We start from the raw sequence: 21,247 nt of genomic DNA, 5'->3' as shown, positions 1-21,247 counted from the left end.
TTTTGTAGGACTATATGCTTTTACTTGAAAGATTTTGTCAGAAAACACACAACATTCAATCAAGCGACAGTGACCAGGCAGAATTCCGCTCTTAATAAACTCCCGCACTTCCACTGATCTCACTCCAAAACAGGGATTCGGTTCCCAACCCCTCTGACACCCCGCACCACGTGACCACACTTCCAAAAACACTTTAAAAGACTCGGGATACTACCAGAATTCCCACATGAGTGCTTTCACACCTCTACCTCAAGGAATCATCCCGGGATCCGACAAACAGTGCAGAATAGCCTCGAAGTGTAATGATTTCCATTCAGCATCCAAAAGCACCGCGCAGCCTCTGACTGTCTGCTGCAGAATCGCCGCTTTTATCCATATTCTAACGTAATATGGCACTGAGAAGCACAGACGTGTCTAGTAACGTTAAGTCTGCTGTTTTACTCGGATGTGTTTTAATTCTCTGCACCGCGCCCAATAATGTGGACTCTTACCTCTATAACAACCGCTACGTCGGGTAAGTGTTTCATTCATTCAAAGTTTATAACCTGGAGTTGTAGTGAAGTCTGGAGTTCACTCGTTCTTTACTCGCGAACGAATCTTTTTATTGAACTTTCCTAAATGCCTTTATACATTCATGAATAACGTTGCTAAATTTAATCAAACACACAACAAAAATACAGTTTGTAACCTAACACGCAGCCTATATGCGATTTAAAAATATAATGTGTAAAAAGCGCACGCGGTGATGCTGAGTCAGTTGACTCGTTCAAATGAACCGAATTACTATAAATGAATCGGAGTTGTCATTTCGCGAGAATGCCAAGGCGTAGGGAGTAGGGACACGGCGAAATCTTTTTGAAGTATTGAAGTGCACTCAGCGTCTCTGCGAATGAAGACTAGAGATCAGCCTGTCTCTTCTTATGTCAACACAGGCTTTATAAAACAAAGCAGTTTCAAGAGGCCAACATTTTTGCTTTGCTGAAAAGCACTCCTTAAGTGACATCTTAAAGTTTGCAGTTCGTCTGGACAGGTACAAGCACGACATGCAAATGACTTCAAGAAAATCATAATGGAAGCATACTGACAGTTATCAGACTGATCATTATGTTGTTTGATGATAATAACCAAAAAAAGTAGAGGAGAGCAGGGCACAAAGTAAACCCTAAGTTGAGACTATTCAAACGATTTGAGTGATTCCCTCAGTTCATTTGAGTAATGGGAAATTCAATTAATTAAGTTGACCAACTGTGGCCTCTTCTTTGAATTACAGTAACTTAAATGTTTAATTACCGATAACTTAAAATGGCTAATAGATAAAACTTCCAAAGTTTTCAGCTTTTATATGCTACTTACTCACTTACTCCCAGGGCCGTTTATATCAAAGTTATTTAGCCGCTCCCTGTTGGTGTTTTGTAAAATCTTATTTTTATGGTGGGTCATTAGCCCAATGCTCAACCCCCAACCTGGAGGACCAGAACATACACACACACACACACACTATGGAAAATTTAGCTAACCCAATTCACCTATAGTGCATCTCTTTGCACTTGTGGGGGTAACCAGAGCACCTGAAGGAAACCCACACCAACACGGGGAGAACATGCAAACTCCACACAAAAAACAATAAACTGATTTATTCAGGACTCAAACCAACAATCTTTATGCTGTGAGGGGACAGTGCTGCCCACTGAACCACTGTGTCACCCCTGCGAGTATATCAATTAAGAAAAATGTTTATAAGCATTTATATATTTACTTTCTAAGTGCCTCCGTCCTACTGTGCTTCAGCAAAATTCAGCATAACAGGCAAAATGACTACCATATAACATATATCGACCAATCAGCGCAGTTGTCAAGGCAGAATTTCAAGCACAACCAATCATTTTGAACAGAGACACGGTGAATCTTTTAAAGAAATTAAAATGTTAAGTTCAGAGAACTAAAAATATTAATTAAAAGTTTTTTTGCTGCCTAACGAGTAAGTTAAAAACATCTGTTTAAGTTTGGAAAACTTGGTATTTTAAGTAATATCAAATTATATATCTAATATCTAATTATCTTTAGTTGTGACAACAGCAGGGTTTACAGTGTAACACTTTTTTGGTTTTGGCCAAATAATAAAGAAAGTAATGGGTTTAGACAAACTCTATTTTATTTTATTTTTACCAACAACATACAAGCCTCTCCTACAAATGACACAGCTTGTATGATCGCAGGACCTATGTTTTCTGTGCAGTGTTGCCAAAAGTGCCAAGAGTAAACATGATCCTATTTACCCCATCTGTAATAGACATTGTAATAGAGGGTTAGTTGTAACATGTGCTTAAAAGTCAGATTTCACACAATTAATTTAAATTCAGTTTACTTTAAATAGTATTTTTCCTCAGTACTTAACACATTTTTATAAATCTGTTGGATAAAGACATTTGGATTTATTTGCATCATTATCCATTATCATACAATGCATCGATTTGTATGTATATATATATATATATATATATATATATATATATATATATATATATATATATATATATATATATATATATATATATATATATATATATATATATTGTATTAAAAAAATTCTATAAAAATGTTTCAACATTACATTCAAAATTTAAAAAAAAAAAATGTTTTTATTTTTTTGTTTATTGAATTGGTGTCCAACAGTGTCCCAGAAAAAAATTTGTGTTTAATAGACATCTAAAAGACTAAATGTGGCGTGGCTTGGCTTAAACAAGGTTTAATTTGGACTGTCAGTGAAAATATAATAGACATCTAAGAATAGGCCAAAACTAGACTAATTGTCAAGTAGAATGATTACACAGATTTAATTGTGTAGTCATTCATTTCTGTTTATTTGATGACTAGTCTAGTTTTGGCCTATTCTTAGAAGTCCATCAGATTTTCACTGACAATACAAGTTCAGCCTTGTTTTAGCCAAGACGACTAGGTCACACTTTACAATAAGGTTCATTAGTTAATGTTAAATAATGCATTTACTAATACGAACAAGCATTGAACAATACATTTACTACAGTATATATTCATGTTAATAAACGTTAGTTAATGAAAATAGTACAGTTGTTCATTGTTAGTTCAATGTTAACTCATGGTGCATTAACTAATGTTAACAAGCATGGACTTGAATGTTAATAATGCATTAGTAAATGTTTAATTATGATTTATAAATGCTGTACAAGTGTTGTTCATGATCAGTTCATGTTAGTAAATGCATAAACTAATGGATTTTATTGTAAAGTGTTACCGACGACTATGTTTAGACATCCATTAGACATCTTTTAAAAACAAAAATGCTTGCTGGATAATTTGCAACAACCTGTTACAACTAACCCCATTGTGTCATGTTTTGCTCAATACTGGCCAGCAGTCACTGTATGTTTTTTACATCTTTCAAAATGGTTCCATCTTTTAGCCTAGAAGACAGTAGTCACAACAATTTTTACTTGCATTATTTCTCAGACTTTTTAAAAAATAAAATAAAAATGTCAGTGTTTTCAATTATTGACTGTAATAAAAAATATACTTAAATGGTGCAAAAATGGTTTTGCCTATGTTTCTCTTTCAAATTTCGCTGAACTTTTTCAATAATTGGCTGGAAGACGTCTGCCGACACTGTGGTGAAAACCTCGGAAGCATACCATGGTTAACCCTGAACAAATAGCTTAAAACTGTTACATTTTACCCTGTGTTACTTTGTGCCATGCATTCTCCTAAGTGTACAGCATTAGATTTTATTAGACTTTTCAGTTCAGTCAAATCTAACTGCAGTTTTAGTGCCGTGAATTTGGATTAAGTGTTAACGCTGCTTTCTACATCAAACAAGTGAACCAAAATCGATCAAATATTATGTTTAACTCTGCTTCCAATATAAATACCAACTCTGTCTGAAGAAGAAACCCAAACCCAAAAGAGCACTTGATCTCTGGAGTCTGCTGAGATATCATATCACTGTCTAAATGACTGAGTATTCCATGATGTCATATTCTGATTTTATTTATATTTTTTGAGCGAGTTGCTACCTAACGCTTCATTATGACCAATGAAAAAAAAATGAAACCCATTTTAGAGATTCTTGCAGATATCATTATGATTTTAAGTAAGCAGCTCAGCAATGCAGCATTGGTCAAAATGTTGTTCAAATTGGTCAAATTCCTTCAAAGTCAATATTCATTCATTTTCCTTTGGCTCATTCACTTGCCCTTCCAGCTGCAGCCCAGTACTGGGGAACACCCATACACACTCACATGCACACATACACTACAGCCAATTAAGTTCATCCAATTCAGATACCGCATTTCTTTGGACTGTGGGGGAAACCGGAGCACCCAAAACCTCATGCAAACAGAAAAAGAACATGCAAACTCCACACAAAAATGCCAACTGACCAAGTGAACCAGCGACCATCTTGCTGTAAGGCGACAGTGTTAACCACTGAGCCACCGTGCCACCTTTATTGTAGTAAAATGTGTGAAATATTATTGCAATTTCTATAATCAAATAACTATATTTATATTTTATATATTTTAAAATGTAAATTATTAATGTGATGCAAAGCAAAGCAGTGTCACACAACCCTTCAGAAATCATTTTAATATCTTGATTTGCTGCTCAAAATTCTTACTAATTATTATAACATCTTATTATCTTGCAATGTATCATTTTTAAAATAAATCATAATTTTTAGGATATGATTTAAAATATTTAAAAATAGTTTTTTTACAATAAAAAATGTCAAATTTCAACATCCTGTCAGTTGTACGGTTTAGGGTGCTATAAATTCCTGTCCTGTATAGGATCAGTCAATCGTCAATCTGTGTTTTCTTCATTCCATCAGTTGGATGTTTTACATGGGGCTATAAAACACACCAATCAACGCCTCTTCACGTATGTGAGGGTGCGAAACCAAGAGGTATAACATCATTCCTGACACATTCACACACCAACCTAAATGCCAAAGTTTGTCCTGAATGTCTAATTGATTCACCAGCTGACATCAGACAGAGAAGATCCTGAATGTTTTAGTGTAGTAATATATCAATTCATGAAACTCTAAAACAGACAACATGACAAAAAATAGCCTAATGAGACGTCTTTATATTCAGCAATTTAAAGGAGCTACTCTGGCTGATTGGAAAAAAAAGGTGACTAAGATGTTTGCATTTTTAAGCTGGAAGTATACAATTTGCTGCATTTTACAGCCAAAATGAACACTAGAGGCAGTAAAACACCAACAACTATTATTTCATGCAAATAAAGATTATACTGCAGATTATTAATTAATGAAGACTCATTTTCATACAAACTGCTTGCACAATACAGTGATCTCACCACAAAACACTTTTAATTTCATGATATATTGTTTAATGGGTAAGACACAGTGACTCAGTGGACTCAGTGGGTAGCACTATCGCCTCACAGCAAGAAGGTCATTGGTCACTCCATTGTGTGGAGTTTGCAAGTTTTCCTCGTGTTCATGTGGGTTTCCCCGAGGTGCTCCAGGCTTCCCTCACAGTCCAAAGACATGTGCTAAAGGTGAATTGGATATATTAAATTGACCGTGAGTGTGTGTGTGTGAATGCAAGAGTGTATGAGTGTTTCCCAGTACTGTGTTATGGCTGAAAAATCTACATTAGTACCAGCAAAACAACCATTTATATTTATAAAATCCACTGTTGTTGTCTGCAAAAATGTAAATAATAATCATATTAAACATACTCTAATGACGTGCTTTATCACATCATGCAGATATGCACATCGTGTATATTGTGTGCATAATTAGAAGGTTTACGCAGAATGGAGTTTTTCTTTTAGCATGCGATTCAGTTTAGGACTATAATCAGTCCACTCTGGAAATATGATATTTTCCACTTTTAAAACATTCTGGACTGGTTTTAGGAATTAAGAGTAATATTTTGATCTGTTTCTCAACCCAAATGGATTGAATTTTGCTTTAAAAGACATAGCTTTGTGTGTGTGTCTTCCAATGAACAAAAGAAACCATATGAATTTGAGACAAAGGAGGTAAACTTTTTTTTTGTTAAACTATCCCTTTAAGTTAAAGTGATTGTCATGTAATTAACTTCTTTGGAATAAATGTTTTTTGGGATTAACTCACTTTTTAAAGTTTTTGACTTATTGTTGTTAAATTTGCATAAATATTTCTCAGTACCAATGTCCTTTAGCTTTCGTTTGTTCTCTCAACTTTTGATATTTAAGTTCTATAAGCATTTTTAATTAGCACAACAAAGATTAGTTATTGAACTTCTGCACCTCTAGAAAACAGTCTTAAATTGATTTAACTAAACATTTTTTATATCACTGACAGTTTTTTTTAAGTCAGTAGTTCAAATGTTGAGTAAACACAAAAGAAATAAAAAATGAAAGAAATTTGGCATTGTAGCTTCTTTGTTGTTGTTCTGGCTAAATTACTTTTTACAGTTTGTGCAAAAAAAAATGTTTTTTTAATCTGAGAAAGAATCAGAATTAAGCACTAATTCTCTCAGTCGGTGTGAACATAACCTACGTGGCACAATTAAATTGAAAAGATCAGATTTCATGCAGTTTGTGCTGTTTACTGTCATGACGAAAAACCACACAGACTCATTGTGAAAAATGAAAACATACCCCTGTAAACATTTTTGTAGAGCGTTAATTATGTAGCCAGAGCTATACGGATGACTGCATTTTATCTTTAGAACAAACACTACAGGCTGTGTGACGCTGCTGACAACTTCTGTTTCTTTTTCGTGTTACAAGTTTACCTCTGTAAGAACGGCTTTTCCGATGTTACCAGTTTGCCTATAGTGGCTCTGTGTATGTCGGCAGACTTGAGACGTAGAGAGGAGTTGACCATGACAATGGGTTTCAAGTCTGTCAAAGAACTGTTTAAGAAAGCAGGTAAAACTAAATAAAATTAAATAAACAAGTAAATTACAGCGTGAGATTGTGGTAAGATCTGAAAATGTGGCAAAAATCTGGCCGCCATGAAGGCTTTTTTTTTCAGGATTGCTATTAAAAACACTGTCGGTTGGGTGTTGGAAAGGAGCTGGGCGGGCCAATTTGTGCTTTTGAAAACACTATTGGTTGGGTTTAGGGAAGGGGGTGGGAGCTGGCCAAACAGTGCTTTTAAAAACACTATTGGTTGGGTTAAGGGAAGGGAGTGGGAGAGGACATTGATTGGTCAGTCAGTCAACTGCGGCCTCTGGTGGACTTATATGAGAAGAGCAGGCATTAATGGCAATCGCAAGACAAATTTGAGATTTGAAAATGAAATACACAGCTGCTTCTGGCGGATTTGGGAAAGCAAAAACTGCAATTAACGTATCTCTTGGGACGTATTTTGCAATCTCCAGAAATAAATACTGGGGTGAGTATCCATAATGAAACTGGATTGCAAAAAACATGTCACATTTGGGCAAAAAAAATAATTATTTAAATCTTATTTTTGCCCTTATTTGTCTGCATTGTGAACGTAGCCTAACTTGCAGACTAATATCACTTCTTAAAAAAGTCACCACAAACATGTTTTTCCTTGTACTTCCCTGCAGCTGAGGAGGGGTTTATTATTTATCAGTGTTGCATGACACCACACAATAAAGATTCTGTGGGAAATACCATCCGAGTCATCAAATACCACACACAAAGACACTTCAGGTGTGGCGTCAAGCATAATTTCCTCTACTCTCCCCATTAGTGGAGGATGACGTCCTCAATGATGAACTCAGAGCAGTTTTGTGGCTGTCTTGTGTAATGATAGAGCTGGAACGGAGCTCCTCGCACAATTACACCACAAAAAAACGAGAATATAACCTGGAGCGTCAGCATCACTCACAGTCTAAAAATAGCAGATTGCTTTTAGTGATGTAATGAGGTCATCTTTGGTGTGTTTTGAGCCGTTTCAGAGAAAACAAGCCTCAGTGAAGAATTTATGTCTGCTAGCTCAATAAAACGGTCTGCATGCTTTGCTGTTCTTGTAAATAATACCATTAATCACTAGTAGTACTCAAAAAGTGGAGTTAAGGATTTAAATAATATCCTGGTGCTGAGTTTTCAGCAAATTCAGCATGACTTGTTTGTGTTACAAATTTAAATTGAGCCAAAAGGAATGAGTTTTACATATAGACATCATTAAATGGGTGACATGGTGGCTCAGTGATTAGCACTGTCACCTCACAACAAGAAAGTTGCTGGTTTGAGTCCTGACTGGGTCAGTTGGCATTCAAAAAAAAAAAAAAAGATTTTACTTTATTTTATTTTATTTTATTTTATTTTATTTTATTGAACATACAATAAAGAAGAAGCCATTGACTTCCATAGCAATAAAAGAAAATCAAGTTGAATTTCTTCAAAATTTTATCAGAATCAAATAGAAAACGTGAAGTAGAAACATTTATACAGTGTATCTTTGTATTTTATACAATATGTATTGTTATTAGTAGATGGGAACTGTGGTTCATTATTCTTTTTCAAGATTTATGTGTAATCTTTAGTAGCATTAAACATGTTTTTAATGTCACTTTTGATTCATTTAATGCATTGACTTGCTGAGCAAATGTATTTTAAAACATACAAGTATTAAATCATTATCAGTTTGATTTAATCTTATTGAAATATAACTCTGTTAAGTTTAAATGAATATATGTGTATTTGCTTTGTTAAAAAAAGAAAGAAAAATAAAGTTCTGTACTGCATTTTGCATCTGCTTATGTATAATGAAATCATATTTTTCTCTGCAGTGATCAAGTGTTCAGAATAATCCCCAGCAGTAAACCAGAGGTTCAAGCAGTCAAACAGCTTTTCCAAAACTTGACAGTGAGTCCCTTATTTTCTACAATACTCATATAATACCAAAAACATAAAAAAAAACATCATAAAAAACGTATGTCATTGAAAACTTTTCTCCTGCAAAAGTGATAATATTTCTTCCACAGTGAGTAAACTATTTTTAGTTTATCACAGTGCATCAGCCCTTAACTTTTTGTGTGTGTGCAATCACTCTGTCATTCTCAGCACCAATGATGCATGAACATACTTTTCAGAAACACCAGCAAATACAAGCAGTATATATACAGTGCTAGGATACAGTGGGGAAAATAAGTATTGAACACATCATGTTTTTTTTTTTGTTTTTTTTCCTGGGAATAATATTTCTCAAGGACCTGTTAACGTGAGATTGAACCAGATTTTAGTGAAAATACATAAAAAATAAAAAGACATAAAAATAAAATAAAAAACAAGAAAATTTAGTAATTTGTATTTACAATGAAATGACAGAAGTAGAAAATACTGAACTACTGAAATGTATTTAATATTAAAGGCTTTTTTGGTGACCTTAAAGACCCCTCTCATATGGCGAATGAAGTCTAATATTAATAGAGTGTCTATCTAATCTGATCTTAACTTTACATTTTCTGTTGAATTTAGGTCAGGTGATTGGCTGGGCCATTCTACAGCTTGATTTTCTTTCTCTGAAAGCATTTGAGCAGGGATGCCCAAACTCGGTCCAGGAAGGCCAGTGTCCTGCAAATTGTAGTTCTAACCCCAATCAAACACACCTGGGCTAGCTATTCAAGCTCATACTAGGCTTACAAGAAATATCCATGCAGGTATGTTGAGGCAAGTTGGAGCTTAAATCTGCAGGACACTGACACCCCTGCATTTAAGTGCTTCCTTGGCTGTGTTTTGAATCATTGTCTTGCTGAAATGTCCACCCTGGTTTCATCATCATTATCCTGATAATCCAGATGTTGGACTAAAGCAGCTGATATAAATTTTCAATGGCGAAGGGCATAGGGTTGCTGAATAATGCTGAGAGGTTTCAGCTGCTGTCTGGGCTTTCACTGCCTTTCTACACCTCCCTTTCTTCATGTGTTCAATACTTTTTTCCTTTGTCATTTCATTTTAATACATATAACTTGTAAACTAGATTAGTTTTCTTTACATGTATCGATTTCCCTGGTTGCTACCAACATCTGGGGAAAATTTCAAGTCAATGGCACCTTTAGAAATATGTTTTCTGAGAAATATGGTGACATTTAATACATATTTTCCCTGCTGTATATGAATTCACCTCTTTTGAAAATTAAGATTTTAAAGGATTTCTCTTTGTACTAAATTTTGGACTGGACTTTTTTTTTTAGATTATTTCCAGCTTTGCTCTCACTGACTAAATAAATGTAATAAGTTTACACAACTATATTAGAAAACTAATCTAACACAAATATATTATTGTATAGCATCCTTAAAATATTAAAATATTTATTTAAAATTGAGATCTTTGACGGGTACTCATTTATGCTAAGCAATATATATATATATATATATATATATATATATATATGTGTGTGTGTGTGTGTGATATGGCTTTATATCGGCTCTGGTGGGAGGCATGTGTTGGCACAAGGCCATAAGCAGAGTGCCTTAGTGTCCCACCAGTGACAATACACAATCACATCGCACTGCTACGAATGTGATATTGTGTTTATACAACAGTTCGACAACAACATTGTGTATATAAAATAAAAATCAAACACGGAGAGTCTAAACATTTTTGTATAAGGAACTACTTTCTTCCTCCATTCCTTCACATCTGCAGCTGACGTCAGAACAGCAGCAACCGTTGCTAATTCACAAACGTCACTTTAGAGCTAGTATTTAAATGATTATCTAACGTAATGTCTAAAGAGATGGAAAAACAGGTGATTTTGCTGACATTTTAAGATTATAAGGCTGAACTGCTCTGAAATTAAAAATATTTAAAATAGGCACTATCCTTATAAATAAACTGCATAGTTGCTATCTAAACAACTGCAATCTCGCCTATGTTGTCCAACAGCTGCAATATTTGTCAAACTGTAGTCATTTTATTGATCTGCTGTCACTGTATGTGGGTGGAGTAATACAGAAGGGTAAGGAGGCTGTACGAGTGCTGTTACTGAATATCGCTAACTATCAGCCAATCAGATTCGAAAACCAGACAGAAAACACTTTTAAAATCCTTAAAATACAATTGTAGTCTTTCATAATGGGGACATATGACCACCAGATCCTGCATTCTCAGAATTCAAATGCCCATCATTTATATTCAACATATTCATGCATATCTTTGCAAGCAGGTCTCTTGGCTTGTTTTGATAATTTTTCCATAATTCATAAATTTTCCCCTCACATTTACTAAAGTGTTGCTGACAGTCATCACTAGCATGCCAAATGGTTGTATAGATAAATGTTTTCTTTTTTAAAACACCTCTCTTTTTACCACACGCTTTTCTAGATGATATGCTCATCATTTCAGTCTCATGCTTTCACTGTGCATGCAAAATCTGTTTCAAGAACATACCAGTCACACACCATCAAAACAAACGTGTCAAATGTGTTTCAGCTGCCAGGTTTGTGAGCATCTGTTAGGAATGCAGCACAGATCAGAGGAGTTTTTCCTGCATGCACAAAAACAGCTCTGTAACTGCGCTTTTGAGTTGACTTAGTTCTTAGATGAATAGAAAGCTCAAACAAACACCGTTTTAAAGTGTTAATGTTAAAAAAAACTCTCTGTTCTAACTTGTAATATATAATATATATTACAAGTAATATATATATATATATATATATATATATATATATATATATATATATATATATAGTGGCGTAGTGGGTAGCACGTTCGCCTCACAGCAAGAAGGCCGCTGGTTCGATCCTCGGCTCAGCTCAGTTGGCGTTTCTGTGTGGAGTTTGCATGTTCTCCCTGCGTTCGCGTGGGTTTCCTCCGGGTACTCCGGTTTCCCCCACAGTCCAAAGACATGCGGTACAGGTGAATTGGGTAGGCTAAATTGTCCGTAGTGTGTGTGTGTGGATGTTTCCCAGAGATGGGTTGCGGCTGGAAGGGCATCCGCTCTGTAAAAAACTTGCTGGATAAATTGGCGGTTCATTCTGCTGTGGCGACCCCAGATTAATAAAGGGACTAAGAAATGAATGAATATATATATATATATATATATATATATATATATATATATATATATATATATATATATATATATATATATATATATATATATGTATATATATACATATATTATAATGTCTTAATATTATATATACAACAATTAAAATATGTATTTTAATGTAAATTAACTGCAATGTCTACTGCATGCTTCGATAATAGCAGATAATAAATACCAAACTAGCAGTTATCTGGTGTTAAATGGTCCTGTTGTTGTAGCCAAAGTCAACAGTCTAGTGACTTGGCAGCCGCACAGAGGAGCATGATGATGCACATCTGAGCTTTTGCTTCAGGGACTGGTATCTGGGCTCCAGCATATGTTGGCAATCTAAAGTGCTTTTGTGGATCCGCACACACAGAAATGGATTCATTCGCTCAAACGCTGAAGCTTTGTTTCAGACTTTCTGTGTAAATGAGCTGAATCAGCCAGTCTCTGATCTACAGATCGTACAGCACATGGGAAAAGCTTTATCACCGATCTCCACTCCAGTTCAGTGATCTATCGTCGTGTGATAAACTGCTTGAAATTGTCAAGGACCCGATTTCTTCCCAAAGAGTGGTTCCTCTGTTCATTTTTTCATGGTTTTGGGTTTGATTTGTCTCACAGGCATGTTAACCATGAACAAATGTATTTGTTTGTAGTTAAAAGGGACATCTAATGTTATGAATGTTCTCTTATGTTCACTTTGAAATTATACATATGGAATATGTGTGGAATAAGTGACAATGTAAATGAAACTGGTTATTCTTGCAGTTTATTACACGGCTGTCTAGAATACTTAATTCTGATTGGTAAATCATGAAATTACATGTTATTCTGAGATAACAACCACTGAATCTAATAATACAGGCTCACCTGGCTACTTTAAATCATCTTAGCAATGTTTGGGACCATCTTGTGTCTGAATAATACATAGGTTAGTGTACGCTCCATTTAGCCATTTTCATCTCTCTCAGCTTTGCGTTTAATTAAAAAGCAGGATAAAGTTCAGCCACGTGGTTGTTTTCAAAGAATAAAGCCATTTAGTCTAATTAACAGTCCTCCATTAATTGTCTGGCTACTAAAGATCCTGTCTGGCTTTATTCTGTGAGAACAATTAATTCTTTACATAAAGTTGAACTGGCTTATCAATAGCCTACAATGTCAGTTTCTATTATCAGTTTTATACACTAAACTACTGATTATTCAGTTGCAAGATGGTGCCAAACAGGTCAAAAACAGCAGCGTGAAAGATAATCATTTACATATGAATATAAGTATACTCACTAATGCTCAAGATGACTTTAAATGCTCTGATGAACATGTGTTATTAATTTTAGCAATTGTTATCTGGGAATAACAGTTGAAGTCAGAATTATTAGCCCCCCGTGAATTATTAGCTCCATTTATTTTTCCCCCAATTTCTGTTTTAAGATTTTTTAAACTCATTTCTAAACATAATAGTTTTAATAACTCCTCTCTGATAACTGATTTATTTTATCTTTGTCATGATGATAGTAATAAATAAAAATATTTTACTAGATATTGTTCAAGACACCTCTATACAGCTTAAAGTGACATTTAAAGGCATTAATTAGGTTAACTAGGCAGATTAAGGTAATTAGGCAAATTATTGTTTAACGATGGTTTGTTCTATAGACTATCGAAAAAAGTAGCTTAAACGGGCTAATACTTTTGTCCTTAAAATGGTGTTTAAAAAATAATAACTGTTTATATTCTAGTCGAATTAATACAAATATGATTTTCTCTAAAATAAAAAATATTATAAGACATACTGTGAAAAATTTATTGCTCTTTTAAACATCATTTGGGATATATATAAAAAAGAAAAAAAAATTGGAATGTTGTGATTGACCAACCAAAATCAATTTAAAGAGCCATTGAATAAACTGGGAATAACATACCTTGAAATGTCAGGATTGATTGATCAGAATAAAGCATTCAAGAAAGTTGTTTAATAATAACATACATTGGAATTTCATGATTGATTAATCGGAATCAAGTATTCCAGTGAGCCATGTAATAAAAACATTGGAATGTTGGGATTAACATAGCCTTGTAATAAACTGTAAATAACATATCTTAGAATGTCAGGATTGACCAATCAAAATGATGTTTTTCGGAAAGAGCCATGTAGTAAAAAACATTCGACTGTTGGGATTAACCAATGAAAATCGTCTATTGTAGAGAGTAATATATTAGAAAATTTCATGATTGACTTATCAGAATCAAGTATTTCAGAGAGTCATAAACTTGGAACAACATACCTTGGAATGTCAGGATTAAGGTAGGAGTGTGGTTTTCTTTACCCACCGAATTGATTGACAGGCACATTTTACCATGTCTCAATAGTAACGTTTATACACAATATGTACTGCAAACTTTGTAATGGCAATTGTGTGTGACTCATCATTTCAGAAAGGCTTGAATAATCTCCACCACAAATACATCAAATAACATTACTTGGTATTTTTGACTAATAAACTATCTCTGCTTCATCCATGTCTGTCCATGTCTGTTTGCATTTAAGGGCACAGGCTACATAAACAGCTACACTTTCCTTTGACCCCAAAATGGGCATTTTTATCATTCTATAATAAATAACCTGATGGGTATTTTCAGCTGAAACTTTATAGACACATTCTGGAGACACCAAAGTGAAAAAATGGGGATAAAATAGGAACCCTTTAAGCATTAATTAATATGAATATTGTAAAGTGTTACCAAATTAGTATCACATTTGTGATTATGCTCACATGTTGATATTTGCAAAAACCTCACTCTTGCTTGTTTCGCAGAACTACAAAATTATTTATTAATTGTTTAATTTTTTTTTTTGCTTTCATAACTTTAATAATAGGGTAATTCTAATTTTGATTTTAATATGATTCACCACACAGTCAATGTATTTGCACATTTAAAATCAGTTTTTGTTTTATTTAGTTTTTGTTTTTTGTAAGTTTGAGTTACATACTCTATAAAGTTAGGTCAAACATCACAACAACAATGCAATACATATTACACAGCCCGTATACTTGCCACCATATCCTTAAAATTTCATTCAAATTTTCAGCACTTAGTGTGTGATAAGAAACATGAAAAAACATTGTAATTTAATACCAAATACTGTCAGAAAAAAACTTCATTTTTTTATTCATTTCATTTGAATATAAGCAAATGAAAGCTAACTCTGTGGTGTTTGAGAAATATATTTCCATGAAAGAAAGGTTTGGAAAGCATGAGGGTGAGTAAATGATGACAGAAGTTTCATTTAAGCTCCAAAGAACAACATGCTTGATTGACCTCAGTGGTGTTATGCAGGTGGACCTTTGGCAGCCCAACAGTGCATCTTTGATTCGAGAAAACAGCTCAATCGACGTTCATGTGAGACGGGACAAGACGCATTGGCTGAGAAATCATCTTCACCAAGAACACATCTACTACGAGTGAGTCTCTTTTTCCACTGTTATAAGACTCCTGTGGGATAAATATCGGATTTTGTCAGGTCGATGCGGATCCATTACTATGCAGTCCGTGTGTCCTTCACTGGGCCTTTTTCTCTTGATGAAAGATGTCTGTTTCTTACTAATTTTGCTAGCTTGTGGGTAAAATTTGAGCACTTAAATGACCGAAATGTAACCAGGATAATATGGTCATTTTTCAAAATAAGGGTTTTTCAAAATAAAAGATCGTTCAGACTAAATAAAAATGGAAAACAGAAATAATTAATGATTTCTTGTGCGACCCGGTACCAATTAATCTACAGACAGGTACAGGTCCTTAGCCCGAGGGGTTGGGGACCACTGGTCTAGGTGATCATGGGTCTAGGGATGTGCAAGAATGGCATATATCTGAAACACAACAAAACATATTTAAGTAAGATATATCAGATTCGCAAAAATGAACAAAGAGCCCTCTAGTGATTTTATCATCTGAAACGTTTAGCAAAATACCCATACCAATTTATTTTGACATTTTGCAGGGGCGGGGGGTACATGCACTGAATAAAATGCTGGGTCACAAATTATGGAGCCAGAAGAACGTACGGCTGCATTTTGTCTTTTAAAAATGAATGCTACGGGGTGGTATGATGCTGTTCAGAAAGCAGGTAAGACAAAAAGATAAGCCAAAAATGAAAATAAACAAGTAAATAGAGGGGTGAGAATTCGGTAAAATCTGATAATGTGGTAAAAATCAGATGATAGCTTTTCTTTTTCTGGATTGATTTTTAAAACTCTAGGTTTGGTTTTAGGAAAGTGGGTGGGCAGGTCAATCGGGACCTTTGAAAACATTATTGATAGGTTTAGGGAAGAAGGAGGGTGGGTCAGTCAATCAATCAGTTATTCAGTCAGTCAGTCGACAGCGGCACTCTTGAAAGAAATTTTAGACCTCAAAACGTGTACATAGCAGCCTTTGGTGAATTCACAAAAACAAAAACTGCAAAAAAACGTAGCTCCTGGGATGTATTTTGGCGCTCTCCAGAAATGTATATAGGGGTATTTAATCAGAATGAGCCTGGGTTGACAACATTATATCGAACATTCTTTAAACACGTGTTATTGTTTTATCAAGAGATGTTATAGTATATTGTCAGATAGTTATCATTATCGATTTATTGCCCAGCCCTACTTGGATCCTTCTGACTTTGATTTGCATGTGTGGTAAGATTCAAAAACGAAATGATTCAGAGAACTCTTTTAACCACTCGCTCCATCAATCATCCACATCAAAAGCAACAATGAAGCTTATCTCGCGCACCACAGACAGAAACACACTCATTGTCATCCCTTTCCCCAGAGACGCGTTCTCCTTTATATCTCTTCTCCTTCTCATGCCTGATGCATTTGAGCAAATTTACAAGCAGAAGCGAGACCTCTAAGGATTCTGGGTAATGGGACACACACACAGAGAGAAATACCCATCTAGTGTATTTTGTTTACTCTAGTTTAAAAAGCACAAAGAAACATAGCCTTTGTATTTGACAGGTCATATAAACTGTGGCAGCCTCATTTTTTCCTTTATATTGTTCGCCAAAAATATCAAAACAAACTAAGATTTACTTTAAATTAGTTTGTTTTCTGTTAATTGTGCTCTGTTTGTGACAAGATTATTAGTAATGAGCGTATCTTTAAAACGTAGGGGCTTATCAACTGAAAACATTTAATAAGTTTTGGTCTTACATTTACATGACAGTAGCATTTTGGGGCCTAAAAATTAATTTTTTCAATCTGCAAGTGTAACATATTGCTAACAAAGGCAGTCAATTGCATGGCAGCTTTTCAAATAAACTTCTGTGCAAAAAAATTGTATACAAGTAAAAATACAGCATTACTTAATACAGGGTCGGAAAAAAATTTCAATTTACATTCAAAATGTTGAGTTGAGATTTGCTTTATTAACTTGCGACTGCTGCTGGTTTTGTTTGGGATTGTTCAGTATAACTTAAGTCATATATATAAATTAATTTAATTTAAATTAATTAATTATTCATTTAATTAAACATCTATATCATATATGAACAAAATTTACTGTCGTGTATAAGCGTGTGTATGAATGTTAGAGTTTACGGGTGTTTCCCAGTATTGGGTTGCAGCTGGAAAGGCATCCGCTGCATAAAACATATGCCGGAATAATTGGTGGTTCATTCCGCTGCGGTGACCTCTGATCAGAGACTATGCTATAGTAAAATGAATACATTATATGTATAATTACTCTAGTCAGTCACATAATATATGGGACAGTAACCGGTTTTAAGGTTTACCATTGTTTGGAAAAGTCAAGGTTATTTCAATCCTACAATATAAGTAAGTTTTCTGTTTGTTTGTTTGTTTGTTTGTTTTTTGCATGTTTTTCAACTTTTTACAACTACGTGTTTTATTTAGTTTTTTAGGGCAATGACATTTTTAGCAGAAAAAATGATCCTCCACATCAAAAGCTTTAATTATTTACCCTGACGTCTTTACTGTTCCTGAATATTTTAAATGTTTCTTAAAATAAAATATATTGTGTCAATGGGGGAAAATGTAATCTAATGTGTATTTATATAGCACATTTATTGTGTCTGGCCATACACCCAAAGTGCTTTACAATCATGAGGGGAGGTCTCTCCACACCACCATCATTGTGGAGCATTAACTTGGATGATTCGACGGCAGCCACAGGACAATGGCACCAGTGCTCTCACCACACACCAGTTAGTGATGGAAGCAATTCGGTGGATGGGGATGATTGGGAGGACATGATGACTAAGGGCAGATGGAGAAAAATTTGGCCAGGACACCAGGGTTAAACTCCGACTCTTTATGAGAAGTGCCATGGTATTTATAATGACCACAGTATCAGGACATCAGTTTAAGGTCTTATCTGAAAGACAGCGCACTCTGTCAGTACAGTGTCCCTTCACTATACTAAGGCATTAGTACTCACACAGACCACAGGTTGAGCGCCCCCTGCTGGCCTCACTATTATTCATTTGTGTTTTACCCATATATTTAAAACGAACATATTTTAGAGCAGTAATCACAATATTATGATACTGTAAACCCGGGATTCTTTCATCCAAGGTTATCATACCGTCAGAATCTTATACCGGTAAATGCCTATCACACAATGCTGCGGAATCATTCCAATATTCTGATTTGCTGTTCAAGAAAAGTTTATTGTATAAAACAGTACATTTTTCAATTTTTTTTTTTTTTTGATGAACAGAAAGTTTAGAAGAACATGTGTCTGAAATAGAAATATTTTGTGACTATAAATATCTTTTATTGTTATTTTGATCAGTTGAAACCATCCTTGCTAAGACGAAAACATTCATTTCTATTATTTCTTTTCCAAAAAATTAAATATAAAAACAAAACAATTATACTGACTTCAAGCTTTTAAATGGTATAGTGTACACTGTAAATAATGCAGGGTTCCACACAATTCATTTATGTTGTCCCAACACAAATTTAATTAATTTAAAGAGCACATAATATGGGTTTTTGAAAATGCCCTTTCATGTAGTGTATAACACAGCTCTAAGTGAAGTGAAATATCCAGCTAAGCTTAAATCTGTAAGTGTACAGTGTTTAAAACTGTTGATTCATCTATAAAAGAGTCGACTCATAGTGCTTCAAACGAGTCGTCTTGATAATGAGTCATTAGCTGTTTCGGCATGACGTATCCACGAAACACAAGTTGTTGCGCGCGCAAACCCATTAGATTTGAAACCTGCGGCCCCGCCCTCTAACACAGAAATAAAGCCACACACACACGCCGATCGAATTAAGTCATGCTGTGCAGATGGATATTATTGAGTATCTACCCAAAGATGAAACCTCAGCATTAGCCCAGCCTTGAGCAGTTTGAGTGCTTCTGGAAACTACATGCTACAAAGAAGACTTCATCAGCCGTTTGTTAAAGGAAGGATCAGTAAAAACTACTGATGGACTATGTCAGAACATGGATCAGTTTCTTCCTCTATTTCACAAGTGTAAGTACGTGCTATTAAAGTTGTTGTCTCATTTACTCTAGCTTGCAAATGTATTTAGTTGTGATTTGTTACTTGTAACCGCGTGTACTGTATCAGGTTAACTCGCTATATTATCACATCGCGTGTAAAGCCACGTTGAAAACGCGACGTGTGGCGCTTTGTTTACGGACCTCCGAGGAGGAGGGTAATGTGTGTGTGTGTGTTTGTTGTGTCCTCTGAGGAAGAGGGTAATGTGTGTGTGTTGTGTCCTCTGAGGAGGAGAGTAGTGTGTGTGTGTGTGTGTGTGTGTGTGTGTGTGTGTGTGTGTGTGTGTGTGTGTGTGTGTGTGTGTGTGTGTGTGTGAAAAGAGCAGGTAGAGTGTAACAAGCTAGGAGATCTCCTCGCCAGTTCCTGGAGATTTTGCACAATAAAATAGTTAGTCATCTGTATTTTCAAGTCCATCTTCTGTATTGTATTCACCCACTGGCAGCCAAAATCCACGCCTTACACTATGAAGCGTGTATGCACTGTGACTACTTTTATATTGTTGATTAGCTGCTGGGCATTTCACTCTGTCTCGCGCTGAAGGCAGTCAATGTCGACCAATCGCAGTAGGCTGTCATCGGTCCAATCAGCGCAGATTAGCTTCACGCTAAGGAGGAGTTTGGGAACAAATGAATAACTGAACGATATATATAGGAGTCGCTAGGATAATTAGGTAAAAATAAATGCAAATTATAAAATAATTAAAGTGTTTTTTGACCTTGCATGCATATTAGAATGTTGTTGGAGACCCTTACAACCAAAATATGACCCTATTTCATGTATAATAGAGGCTGTTTAACTTAACAAATTTAATTAGATTGAACATTCATTTATTCATTTTCCTTCGGATTAGTCTCTATTTCAGAGATTGCCACAGCGGAATGAACCACTAACCATTCCAGCATATGTTTTACGCAGTGGATGCCCTTCCAGCCACAACCCAATACTGGGAAACACCCATACATGCTCATTCACAAACACACTCATACACTATGGCCAATTTAGTTTATTAAATTCACCTATACAGCATGTCTTTGGACTGGAGCACCTGGAGGAAACCCCTGCGAACATGGGGAGAACATACAAACTCCACACAGAAATGCCAACTGGTCCAGCCAGGACTCAGACCAGCAAACTTCTTGCTGTGTGGTGACAGTGCTAACCACCGAGCCACCCTTGTGGATTGAACATAAAACATATAAGTTGTCTCAAAAAATCTCAATTGTGTTGTTTCGGCTCATTTTATTTTAAAGAAGTAGTTTGAACAAGCAGCAGGCGCACAACGTCATATGATGTTGATCTTTAGTTCTAATTTAGTTGTGACGTCAGGTGACAAAAATTTAACATCAATTTGCTGTCTAATACCGACGTCATCTGGTGTTGATATTTGGTTGGTTTTAGGCTCTGGCATTAACTAACTCAAATCCAACGTCATTTTAACATCATGATATGACATCAGTACAACGTCAAAGTCTAACATCAGTAGACGTTTATCTTCTTTGGTTTGTTTTATGTCGTCTAATTACCTAACTAGTTTAAAAGTCACTTTAATGACATAATGTGACGGCCATACAATGTAAAAAGCTAACATCATTAGCTTTTGATCTTTGGCTGATTTTAGGTTGTATCATGAAGTAACTAAAATTTATCTTGACGTTAAATTCAGATCTCAAACTGACTTTGTGAACATCAACTCCAATTTTCATATACAACCAAAATT

General features: G+C 35.0%; 1 protein-coding gene across 1 annotated transcript in view; it reads left to right on the top strand.

Moving 5' to 3' along the window:
- Positions 1–224: 224 nt before the first annotated feature.
- Positions 225–21,247, top strand: part of cpa6 (carboxypeptidase A6) — a 38,362-nt gene continuing 17,339 nt past the window's right edge. Inside the window, exons 1-3 of the mRNA XM_021470305.3 lie at positions 225–514; positions 8,763–8,838; positions 15,348–15,472. Coding sequence (XP_021325980.1) covers positions 390–514; positions 8,763–8,838; positions 15,348–15,472 — 326 coding nt within the window. The 5' untranslated portion in view covers positions 225–389. The remainder of the gene's footprint in view (positions 515–8,762; positions 8,839–15,347; positions 15,473–21,247) is intronic.

The sequence above is a fragment of the Danio rerio genome, chromosome 24 (genome assembly GCF_049306965.1).
Source record: "Danio rerio strain Tuebingen ecotype United States chromosome 24, GRCz12tu, whole genome shotgun sequence".
NCBI classification, from domain to species: Eukaryota; Metazoa; Chordata; class Actinopteri; order Cypriniformes; family Danionidae; genus Danio; species Danio rerio.
Note: the sequence above shows the minus strand (reverse complement) of the source record. Positions and strands in the feature narration are given on the sequence as shown.